Source organism: Podarcis cretensis (assembly GCF_951804945.1).
Source record: "Podarcis cretensis genome assembly, chromosome: 2".
Taxonomy (NCBI): Eukaryota; Metazoa; Chordata; class Lepidosauria; order Squamata; family Lacertidae; genus Podarcis; species Podarcis cretensis.
Genome location: NC_137171.1, coordinates 82,483,370 through 82,494,436, shown reverse-complemented (window position 1 = coordinate 82,494,436; position 11,067 = coordinate 82,483,370). Strand labels below are relative to the sequence as shown.

General features: G+C 43.5%; 1 protein-coding gene across 2 annotated transcripts; it reads left to right on the top strand.

Annotated features, from left to right (window-relative positions):
* The first annotated feature begins 197 nt into the window (after positions 1–197).
* Positions 198–9,839, top strand: SELENOK (selenoprotein K). 2 transcript variants are annotated; one of them, XM_079966548.1, is made up of 5 exons: positions 198–325; positions 7,031–7,121; positions 7,842–7,922; positions 9,089–9,181; positions 9,533–9,839. In XM_079966548.1, exons 1-4 carry the CDS (start codon positions 247–249, stop codon positions 9,174–9,176), a joined length of 339 nt encoding a protein of 112 aa, XP_079822674.1. In that variant the 5' UTR covers positions 198–246; the 3' UTR covers positions 9,177–9,181; positions 9,533–9,839. The 2 variants fall into 2 exon arrangements, with proteins under 2 accessions (XP_079822674.1, XP_079822675.1); XM_079966549.1 differs by lacking the exon at positions 198–325 and adding an exon at positions 1,256–1,415.
* Positions 9,840–11,067: the final 1,228 nt, after the last annotated feature.

The window sequence follows — 11,067 nt, the reverse complement described above, 5'->3', positions numbered from 1 at the left end:
GTGGACAATACTGAGAGAGATGGACCAATGGTGTCTGACTCACTATTATATGTACCTACAAGACAGCAGTTTTATACACACTTATTTGGAGGTCCCAGAGGATCCGGCTGGAAGTACACAGCTTAAGCTTCAACGTATTATTACATGCCGTTGGCATGGCAACAGTTGTGAGGCAGTCTATTATCTGCGCTCAGCCAGTAATCCCTCTTCAGCTGGAGCTTTCTTCTGTGCTGAGGAAGAGGTCCTATGAGGTTGGGGAGAGGGAGAAAGGCAAGAGAAAAGAACACCTGGGAGGCAAACACAACAATGCCCTATGTTTCAAACGGTGAGCTACAGATATTGGCATTGGTCTGAGAGAAAAAGAAGAGTAGGAGGTCTTTCGGAAATTATGTGGAAGGGATATTGCCACCGGAGGTGTATTTAAACTCCATTGCGCCCTTGGCAGGGAGCTGTATAGGTGCCCCCTGTCCCTTGCGCTCTTTGGCAAGGACAAATATTGGCATTCCTGTGTCCCTTGCGCCCTTGCAGAGGAGCCTGCGTGCCACACCCAGCCACCCAGAGCAGCAGAGGAGTGGTCAGGGAGTGTGTAGACAGGCTCCTAGCCGCTCCAAGCCAGAGTGGGGAGGCACAATTGTTGCACACTGTAGCGGGGAGTTCCCCGGGCTCAACACACACCCCGGGCCTGTATTCTTCTTGGGGGGCCAACCTATCCAACACAAATGATCTCCTCTATTGGCATGAAATCATATAATTGCTTTTGCTCAGACTTCTACACTTTTCATCCTTTCGCTCTTGCGTTTTCCTCCATGGTTATGCTTATTTAGTTCTTTCTAGCTTACAGAACCATAAAGACAATGCACCAAGAATGCTCCAGTGTAACCCCTTAACACCTGGAAGCTTGTTTTTTCTGGTTCCAGCTTCTCATGTGCAGGCTACCCAGGTTGCAGTCCTTAGGTGCCATTTTGACTAGACTTCTATGAACTCCCCACACACTGCTCAGCTTCTCATATTGAATCTGGCACACAAACACACCCCATCAATCTCCAGTCGTGTACTATGGCATATCAAAGCCGCCGAGTTTCTCTTTATTTCTGTTTCCCGCCCACCGAGGAGCGCAGGGCGCGCTGCTCTACGATTTTCCTATCTCTGTGGTCTAAATGAGGCGAGTATGCTGTCAGAGCCGCCGAACTGGCAGGCCAAGGGCGGAAGGAGCAGCTGCGGCAGCTGCGGCTGCTTAAGGGAGGCAAAGCGGTGACGCAACGGCCCATCCCGTGATCGCTCGGCCTATGGCGTCTTCCCAGCTCCGACTTCCTGAGTGACAGAGGAGGGGCGGGGCTGGAGCAGGAGAGAGAGAGAGACCTCTGAGCGTTCGGATCCGGGACAGTGGGGCTAAGCCATGGTTTATATTTCGAACGGTGAGGGGCAGAGATTCCGCGGTGGGGAGGGAACCTTTATTATGGGGTGGGGGTGGGGCAGAGCATGGGGATAGCCTTGATTTATCTTAGGGGGGCAGCCTTTATGTTGGGGAGGGTAGAACAGAGTTATCTGCCGCGCAATTGGTTAGTTAAGTATTTTTATTTATTTTCATGATTTAGGGAGGCAGCTGCCCCCCCCCCCGGCTACGCCCATGGGGCAGAGGAAAAATTTGTGCCTGATCCTCTCTTTTTCTGCTCCTTTTGTATTGGTAGTAGTGGAGGTGGAGGTGGTGTAGATCGAGGCCCCTACGCAAGATCACGCTTTCTGCAACCTGGTGGATCCGGAAGGCTGCCAGTAGTGTTTTCATAGTTGCTGAATAAACTTACATAATTCCTGCTGTTCCTGTCTGTGAAAAGATGCACTGAAAGGGTTGTCATGTTCGTATGACAGGGCTTGAGGTTGTTTTTCAAAGGGTAACTCCGAAAGAACCCGGGCGAATGGCTTCGTGCGGATTAAAAGCCTGTTTTATTTTTCAAAAGCGGGATAATTAAATCGCCTTGTGGGCACCTCGAAGTCATTATTCAGATGCACAAAGAACTGCCTTGGTCTGTAAATCACCTATAAGGTTAGAAACAGGAATATGATTATCATTGCAGGTGTCAACCCAGTACATACCTCTTCTGATAAATTCTGGCTCACGGCCAATGCAGTTTTAGCTAGATTTCGATTCATATTTTTAATTGCTTGGTTTGCCATCTTTCAACCATTCTTCTGCCTCCTAATTTGGACTGTCACCCCAGAAGAAAGAAATTGTTTATATGCCTTAATTTACAAATTTGGGGTGGAATTACTTTTGGCTCCTCTGCTTCATGTTAGCAGTAGGTGATAATCTTAAACTCTGTTGAACTCTGTTGAAGTAAGCATAGGATTAAGCTGTACAAATAGCATTTCAGAGTAACTATTCAATTGATCTACCTAATGTGCGTTGGTTCTCTGAACCTTGACTATTGCTCAGCAAATTAGAACTCAACTCTATACGTTCTTAAAGAATAATATACTTGACTTAAATGGTCATTGATTTGCGTTCTCAGTGCTGACACTAGCAGGTAATTGTGGTTTGATTAGTGCTTTTGGGGAATGGGAGAAATCTAATAACAATGATAAAAAGCCTAATGATTAAAATACCTTTTTTATTATTAGGGTGTTAATAAGCCTGCAATAGTTCTTGCTAGTTTGCATTTTCCCTCTTTCACAGACAGCACTGAAATGTAAGCTTATAGTCTTTTAGCAGTCTGATTAAAAACAAGCAAAACATTTCTATCAAGGGAACTGCTGGTGGAGAGGTGGGATCATATTTCCCCACCCTGGTTTACTGAGTTTTCACTCTGGTTGTGAAGGAAGGTATTTTTCTTTTTCTGTGCTATCCAAGTAGGCTGACGGTGGAATGATGGAGCAATCTGTCCCTCCGCCACCAGCCTTCTTACTGGGTTGCTTGAAATTCCTGGTCACCTGCTGTTAAGTACAAGACTGGGTTTAGCACTAGAAGAATTAAAAAAATTAAGCATTGATTGCAGTTTCGGCTGGAGAACTAGTGTATCTTGTCTGTAGTTTGTAGTAACAAAAATGTGCAGGAGTACAGAAGCTAGGGCTGCTATGCTGTGTTCATTTTTAGGAGTAAGATTTTCTGACCCGTACATAACTTCTTAAATATATAGGACTAAGCTATAAGAGAGCTTTTAGGTGGAAGGATTTGCTAGTACAGTACTGTACTGGTGGTTGTTGCTCCAGATGGGTTGAACATTGGAAACATAGCAACTATGATGCAAGAAACTAGCATTGTTAGGGGGGGGGGGAGATGTTTCCACTTGATTTGTTACACATTAATGTGTTTTGCAGAATGGACGAGTAAACTTAGATTTGAACAAACAGAAATTTGCAGTTGGGCCCATATCTCCAGTTACAACTATTTTAAGTGACTATTTTAATGTCCCCCTTCATGGATCACTGCCTTGCCGTGGCGAAGGGGCTTGAAGAACTCAGAGAAGCTATGAACTATGCCGAGCAGGGCACCCAAGATGAACAGGTCATAGTGGAGAGTTTTGACCAAACGTGATCCACCTGGAGGAGGAACCGGCAAGCCACTCCAGTATCCCTGCCAAGAAAACTCCATGGACAAAGACAACAGGCATATAAAAGTTATGACGCTGGAAGATGAGCCCCTCAGGTCGGAAGGCGTCCAACATGCTACTGGGGAAGAGCGGAGGGCAAGTACAAGTAGATCCAGAGCTGATGAAGCGGCTGGGCCAAAGCCGAAAGGACGCTCAGTTGCGGATATGCCTGGAAGCGAAAGGAAAGTCCAATGCTGTAAAGAAAAATATTGCATAGGAACCTGGAATGTAAGAACCATGAACATGGGTAAGTTGGAGGTGGTCAAAAATGAGATGGCAAGAATAAATATTGACATCCTGGGCATCAGTGAACTAAAATGGACGGGAATGGGTGAATTCAGTTCGGATGACCATCATATCTACTACTGTGGGCAAGAAACCCGTAAAAGAAATGGAGTGGCCCTCATAGTCAACAAAAGAGTGGCAAAAGCTGTACTGGGATGCAATCTCAAAAATGATAGAATGATCTCGATACGAATCCAAGGCAGACCTTTTAACATCACAGTAATCCAAGTTTATGCACCAACTACTGGTGCTGAAGAAACTGAAATTGACCAATTCTATGAAGACTTACAACACCTTATAGAAGTGACACCAAAGAAGGATGTTCTTCTCATTATAGGGGATTGGAATGCTAAAGTAGGGAGTCAAGAGATAAAAGGAACAACTGGCAAGTTTGGCCTTGGAGATCAAAACGAAGCAGGGCAAAGGCTAATAGAGTTCTGTCAAGAGAACAAGCTGGTCATCACAAACACGCTTTTCCAACAACACAAGAGACGACTCTACACATGGACATCACCAGATGGGCAGCATCGAAATCAGATTGATTATATTCTCTGCAGCCAAAGATGGAGAAGCTCTATACAGTCAGCAAAAACAAGACCTGGAGCTGACTGTGGCTCAGATCATCAGCTTCTTATAGCAAAATTCAAGCTTAAACTGAAGAAAGTAGGAAAAACCACTGGGCCGGTAAGATACAATCTAAGTCAAATCCCTTATGAATACACAGTGGAAGTGAGGAACAGGTTTAAGGATTTAGATTTGGTGGACAGAGTGCCTGAAGAACTATGGATGGAGGCTCGTAACATTATACAGGAGGCAGCAACGAAAACCATCCCAATGAAAAGGAAATGCAAGAAAGCAAAGTGGCTGTCCAATGAGGCCTTACAAATAGCGGGGGAGAGAAGGCAAGCAAAATGCAAGGGAGATCGTGAAACATACAGGAAATTGAATGCAGATTTCCAAAGAATAGCAAGGAGAGACAAGAAGACCTTCTTAAACAAGCAATGCAAAGAAATAGAGGAAAGCAATAGAATGGGAAGAACCAGAGATCTGTTCAAGAAAATTGGAGATATGAAAGGAACATTTCGTACAAAGATTTCCATAATAAAGGACAAAAGTGGAAAGGACCTAACAGAAGCAGAAGACATCAAGAAGAGGTGGCAAGAATACACAGAGGAATTATACCAGAAAGAAACGGATGTCTCATATACCCCAGGTAGTGTGGTTGCTGACCTTGAGCCAGACATCCTGGAGAGTGAAGTCAAATGGGCCTTAGAAAGCACTGCAAATAACAAGGCCAGTGGAAGTGATGGTATTCCAGCTGAACTATTTAAAATTTTAAAAGATGATGCGGTTAAGGTGCTACACTCAATATGCCAGCAAGTTTGGAAAACTCAGCAGTGGCCAGAAGATTGGAGAAGATCAGTCTACATCCCAATCCCAAAGAAGGGCAGTGCCAAAGAATGCTCCAACTATCGCACAATTGCACTAATTTCTCACGCTAGCAAGGTTATGCTTAAAATTCTACAAGGAAGGCTCAAGCAGTATGTGGACCGAGAACTCCCAGAAGTGCAAGCTGGATTTAGAAGAGGCAGAGGAACCAGAGACCAAATTGCAAACATGTGCTGGATTATGGAGAAAGCTAGAGAGTTCCAGAAAGACATTTACTTCTGCTTCATTGACTATGCAAAAGCCTTTGACTGTGTCGACCATGGCAAACTATGGCAAGTTCTTAAAGAAATGGGAGTGCCTGATCACCTCATCTGTCTCCTGAGAAATCTCTATGTGGGACAAGAAGCTACAGTTAGAACTGGATATGGAACAACTGACTGGTTCAAAATTGGGAAAGGAGTACGACAAGGCTGCATTTTGTCTCCCTGCTTATTTAACTTATATGCAGAATTCATCATGCGAAAGGCTGGGCTGGATGAATCCCTAGCCGGAATTAAGATTGCCGGAAGAAATATCAACAACCTCAGATATGCAGATGACACAACCTTGATGGCAGAAAGTGAGGAGGAATTAAAGAACCTTTTATTGAGGGTGAAAGAGGAGAGTGCAAAATATGGTCTGAAGCTCAACATCAAAAAAACGAAGATCATGGCTACTGGTCCCATCACCTCCTGGCAAATAGAAGGGGAAGAAATGGAGGCAGTGAGAGATTTTACTTTCTTGGGCTCCATGATCACTGCAGATGGTGACAGCAGCCACGAAATTAAAAGACGCCTGCTTCTTGGGAGAAGGGCAATGACAGGCCTAGACAGCATCTTGAGAAGTAGAGACATCACCTTGCCAACAAAGGTCCGTATAGTTAAAGCTATGGTTTTCCCAGTAGTGAGGTATGGAAGTGAGAGCTGGACCATAAAGAAGGCTGATCGCCGAAGAATTGATGCTTTTGAATTATGGTGCTGGAGGAGACTCTTGAGAGTCCCATGGACTGCAAGAAGATCAAACCTCTCCATTCTGAAGGAAATCAGCCCTGAGTGCTCACTGGAAGGACAGATTGTGAAGCTGAGGCTCCAGTACTTTGGCCACCTCATGAGAAGAGAAGACTCCCTGGAGAAGACCCTGATGTTGGGAAAGATGGAGGGCACAAGGAGAAGGGGGCGACAGAGGACGAGATGGTTGGATAGTGTTTTCGAGGTTACCAGCATGAGTCTGACCAAGCTGCGGGGGGCAGTGGAGGACAGGAGTGCCTGGCGTTCTCTGGTCCATGGGGTCACGAAGAGTCGGACACGACTAAACGACTAAACAACAACAACAACAACATTTTAATGTCAAGTGAAATGTTACTTCCAGTAAACTAGGGGTGGGAAATTCTCCGAGTTTTGTTGGTCTCTTAACTGTCAGCAACCCCTGACTAGTCATTAGAGATGATGGGAGTCACAGTATAGCAACATCTGGAGGACCACAGATTCTCCACTCCTGTAGTAAATTATGTTAGGGAAGCATATAACAAGTACATTCCTTGGCCAGGTTCCCAGGCTTTATATTTTTCAAACAGTAAGTCCCCATGCCACATGATTAAAGGGAAGTAATACTGATTTGTGTTTTAACTTCTAAAATACCACTTTTTGTGAATAATACTGCTTTCTTCTTCATAATGATGTGTACATTGTTATTTTGAGATGATATTTATTATTATTATTATTTATTATTTACAGGTCAAGTGTTGGATAGCCGGAGTCGGGCTCCATGGAGCTTGTCATTTATAACTGACTTCTTTTGGGGAATAGCAGACTTCGTAGTTATGTTGTAAGTAGAATTGTTCTCTTAATCTAAATCTTAAATTGTGCAACTTCAGAACCATCTGGGACTAGTCTTATGGCAGTGTCGATAGCTAGGTAGATAGGTAGGTAGGTAGATAGATTATAGGATGCAATTAACAGTCAATTGAACACCAAGCAAAGCTTTTCTTCAGTAAAATAGACCTAGATTTAAATCTCTCATTGTGAAGAGCAGTATGCATCTGATAATAAATCCTTTAGGTCATCCCTTCTTTTAGAGTCGTGAGATGACAATACTCCACAAAGCAAGAAAGAGAAAGAAATGATTGATTAAAATTAAATAGATCAATGCACAGGAAACTTAATAACATGAGATGCTTGTGACATCTGAAAAAAGGAAACCAGCATTCTAGGCTTTTTGGGACACCCTGATAATATTTTGATGTCTCATAAAGGCTATTTAAAATAAGTCCTGACTCAAGTTTAGATTTTGTCAGTCTTCCATTCAATTGACAAATGTTGGACCGGGAGAGAGAGAGAGAGAGAGAGAGAGATATTCTCTTCAGAAGATATATATATATCTTCAGAGATATATATATTCTCTTCAGAAGTAAAGATAGAAAAAAAAATTGTAGAAAGGCAATTTTGCTGTTCATTTAAACTTAATACTACTACTGAACTGCTTAACCCTGCTGCTTAACCCTGTTATTTGTGGCACTGGATTAATGGGAATCTTTTGTCATTTCAGTTTCCAGAGCATTATTCACCCAGACTTGACAAGGAGAGGCTACACATCTACCTCCTCTTCAAGATACGATGATGGAAGGGGGTACTGCTTTTTCATTTTAATTTAGGGTGGGAAACTTGCTGCATTCCCGATGTTTTTGGATTTCCATATCCCATCAGCCTAACCAAACAGGCAGTCGATTTAGATGGTACACAAAATACTACTATCTTATTAAAAAGTCAGGTTGTTATGTGTGTGTTTTACTGAAAGAAACAAAAATTTATGAGCAAACAATATGTGACAGATTATATGGAAACATAAGATATTTAGGCCTGATTCACACACATCCCCAGTATTTAGATCTTGCACATGGTGAAGAACAGGAGCAAGGTGAGGGAGCTCAAGTAGAATCCCTATTGTGAGTTTGAGCCTGAAAATCCATTTACAAGTGAGCTGTCACCAGATAGCCATCATCACAGAGGATCATATGATGTGAGGCCCACTTGTGTCAGGCCTTGCTCTATGCTGAAGGTCTGTGCATAGCCCAACTGGATGCAAAACTACATGTAGAGACCATATGTGAGCCCCACCCTAACTTCAGTTATTAAAATCTTCCAAATTTAGTTCAGAATGAGAGATGCTGCATTTACTTCAAGCTTAGCTGGCCATCCTTGTAAAGATGCCTCACATTATAAAGGTATAAAGCAAAGCTTTGAAAACTGTGTGTCACAACACGTTAGTGTGTCGGTTGCCATGTGTAGGTGTGCCATGTGAATGCTCCCTGCTCTCGTCCAAGGGCTGGAAAGGGGTTAGTTTAACACAGTGCATTTTTTTCTAGGGAGACGAAGGGGTACACATACCCCTAAACATTTTGTGAATCTTCGTACTTTTGTCCATTTACTGTATTTATTTTTCCCGATTTGAACTATAAAATGGTGGTTTTATTGAGTCAAAATGAGAGTACCCCTAAACATTTTAAAGGAAAAAAAAGGACTGGTTTAACCTCTGGTTTGCTAGTAAAACTGAATTACTGTCTCATGAAATGATGCATGTCTAAAAAGTGTGTCACCAACATGAAAAGTTTGGAAAGCTCTGGTATAAAGGTATCTCATCTGTTGATAAGGAATCTTGCATTTTGGGGAGCCTAAGAAAGGAAAACTTATTTTACCAATCTTAGAAACCCATAACCTGCTACCACTGAAGGTGCTTCTCTGATGGGATTTCTTGCCAGGTCTTTTCTCTTTACATTTTGCTTTTGTTTGTTTTAGGCCTCCAGGGATTCCTCGCCGTAGAATGGGTCGAATAAACCACTTTGGAGGAGGTCCGAGTCCTCCACCAATGGCTGGAGGTGGATGAGGAAGGTAACCTATGAGCTGTCGTTTTTGGGATTCTGAATTAAAAAATGAACTTTAGTTTGGCTTAGGAACACTATTTTTTCTTTTGCAAAACCAGAGGAAAAATCTAGTAATTGGTGGCTGCAAAACTAAATAATTTTATAGTTTTAAGTGCATATAGTGCTACATGACAAACCATGTTCAACATTTTTCTGGGTTCAAAAGCAGTTTTGTCAGGTTTGGTGGAGGTTGCCGCCTGAAAAAAAACAAATGTGATGACCTCATAAGCTCCTGGTGCAAATTTCATTGTTTGTAATGTATGGAATGTATGCAATCGCAACATAGCCAGAAAACTAATCAGTATTTTCTTCTTCTTAGGTAAATGCCTCTTTTGAGAGGCAGACAACTGGACATACATTTGCAACACTGAAATGACCTCCTGGCAGATGGACCAAATGGGTCTGAGTGTTGTGTGTGTGTGTCTAAATGATTCACTGCTCTGTGGATTAGCAGAACAATGAAGTTGTGCTGGGAATTCCGACTTCCAGGATCCAGTGTAACTGAAATGCAGTTCTATTAAATTAAATGCACCTGTTTAATGTCTGTTTTAAGCCTTTTTGTATAGTTTGTGAAAATTTTGTTGTAGCTGTAAAGTTATAAGAAATAAATATAGCTTTGCAAAAGACTGGCTTGGAATAATTTTCTTTAAAAAAAACTGTTCTAAAGGTTCACAAATCATGCCTATGACAAAACATTTTTTAAAGGTTGACTTCAGAATACATGTGTCAGAGCCACCCTGGGTCCCAGCTCACAAGAGACCAAAGTCCAGTCCAAGTTATATACAAAAGGTTTTATTGAAGATCATTGTCGTCATTACATCCAAAGTCCGTGGCTCCGCATCTGTTACCCTTAGATGTTAGAAGTCCCCTCTGAATCCGTCCCTCCCCTGCACCAATTTAAGAGGCTTGTGCTGCTCCACCTTTTCCTCTCCTTCCTTTTCCGCAGGGTCTTCCTGCCCCCCTGAGTTCCCTCTTTCCGGGACTCCCCAGAGGCTGAGTCTTCTCCTGCCTGCTGCCCCCTCCTTCGTGCTTTAGCACCAGGCTCCTCCCCAGAGCTCTCCCCACTTCCGCGCGCCTCCACATTTGAACTTGGCGCGCGTACGTTGCTCCTGACCTTCCTTTCAACAGCCACACTGCTCCCGGTACTGCTTTCCGCCTCTTCCGGCAGGACGTCTTGCCCTGATCTCCTTCCCCCCTCTGCTCCTTGTTCTGTTCCTCCCGACACACTGGTAACTCCACCCTCTTCACTCCGTTCCGGTGGAGAAGCCGGTCTCGATCTCCAACTCCCACTGGCGGTTCCCCCTACGTTCCCCTGCTCCTGACTGCTTCCCCCTTGGGCTCCCCTTGGCTTGACCAGGGGGGCTCCCTTTTGGGAATCCTCCGATTCACTGGACGGACTCATGGACCATCTCGGGTCATTGTCGTCCTCTTCCTCGTCAGGCTGGAATCCTTCTCCCTCACTCTCGGTCTCCTCCCTCCTCTGCGCCTCTCTCCCTGAACCCCTGACAACATGAATTGAGGAAAAGGGTAGAATCAGATTCACACCCCACGCATATCTAAAAACAGCATTTCCTGTGAAACCACTACTTATGAATGGCAATAACTCATCTTCGCTGGATTGTGCAGCCCCTAAACTAGTTGTGATTTGCTCCATCGCTACTGTCTTTAACTGAAATTTATAGAGCTTATGGTGGAATTTAAGAATTGATTTAAATTTTTATTCTTTCATATGATATATAGTTAATCTTCAAGTAATTTCCAGTGCCATAGAATATCACTTGTGGAAGTCCATAGCTTAGCAGTAGAGCACCTCATTTGTTATACCATATTCAATCCCTGGCATCTCCTGGAGGG

What these genes read in the sequence shown, in the direction of transcription:
- SELENOK (XM_079966548.1), top strand. Translation starts at nt 247, where the DNA reads ATGAGGTTGGGGAGAGGGAGAAAGGCAAGAGAAAAGAACACCTGGGAG. An exon ending in GCAGACTTCGTAGTTATGTT is followed by an intron (nt 7,122 to 7,841) that starts GTAAGTAGAATT and finishes TTGTCATTTCAG; the next exon opens with TTTCCAGAGCATTATTCACC. An exon ending in AGATACGATGATGGAAGGGG is followed by an intron (nt 7,923 to 9,088) that starts GTACTGCTTTTT and finishes TGTTTGTTTTAG; the next exon opens with GCCTCCAGGGATTCCTCGCC.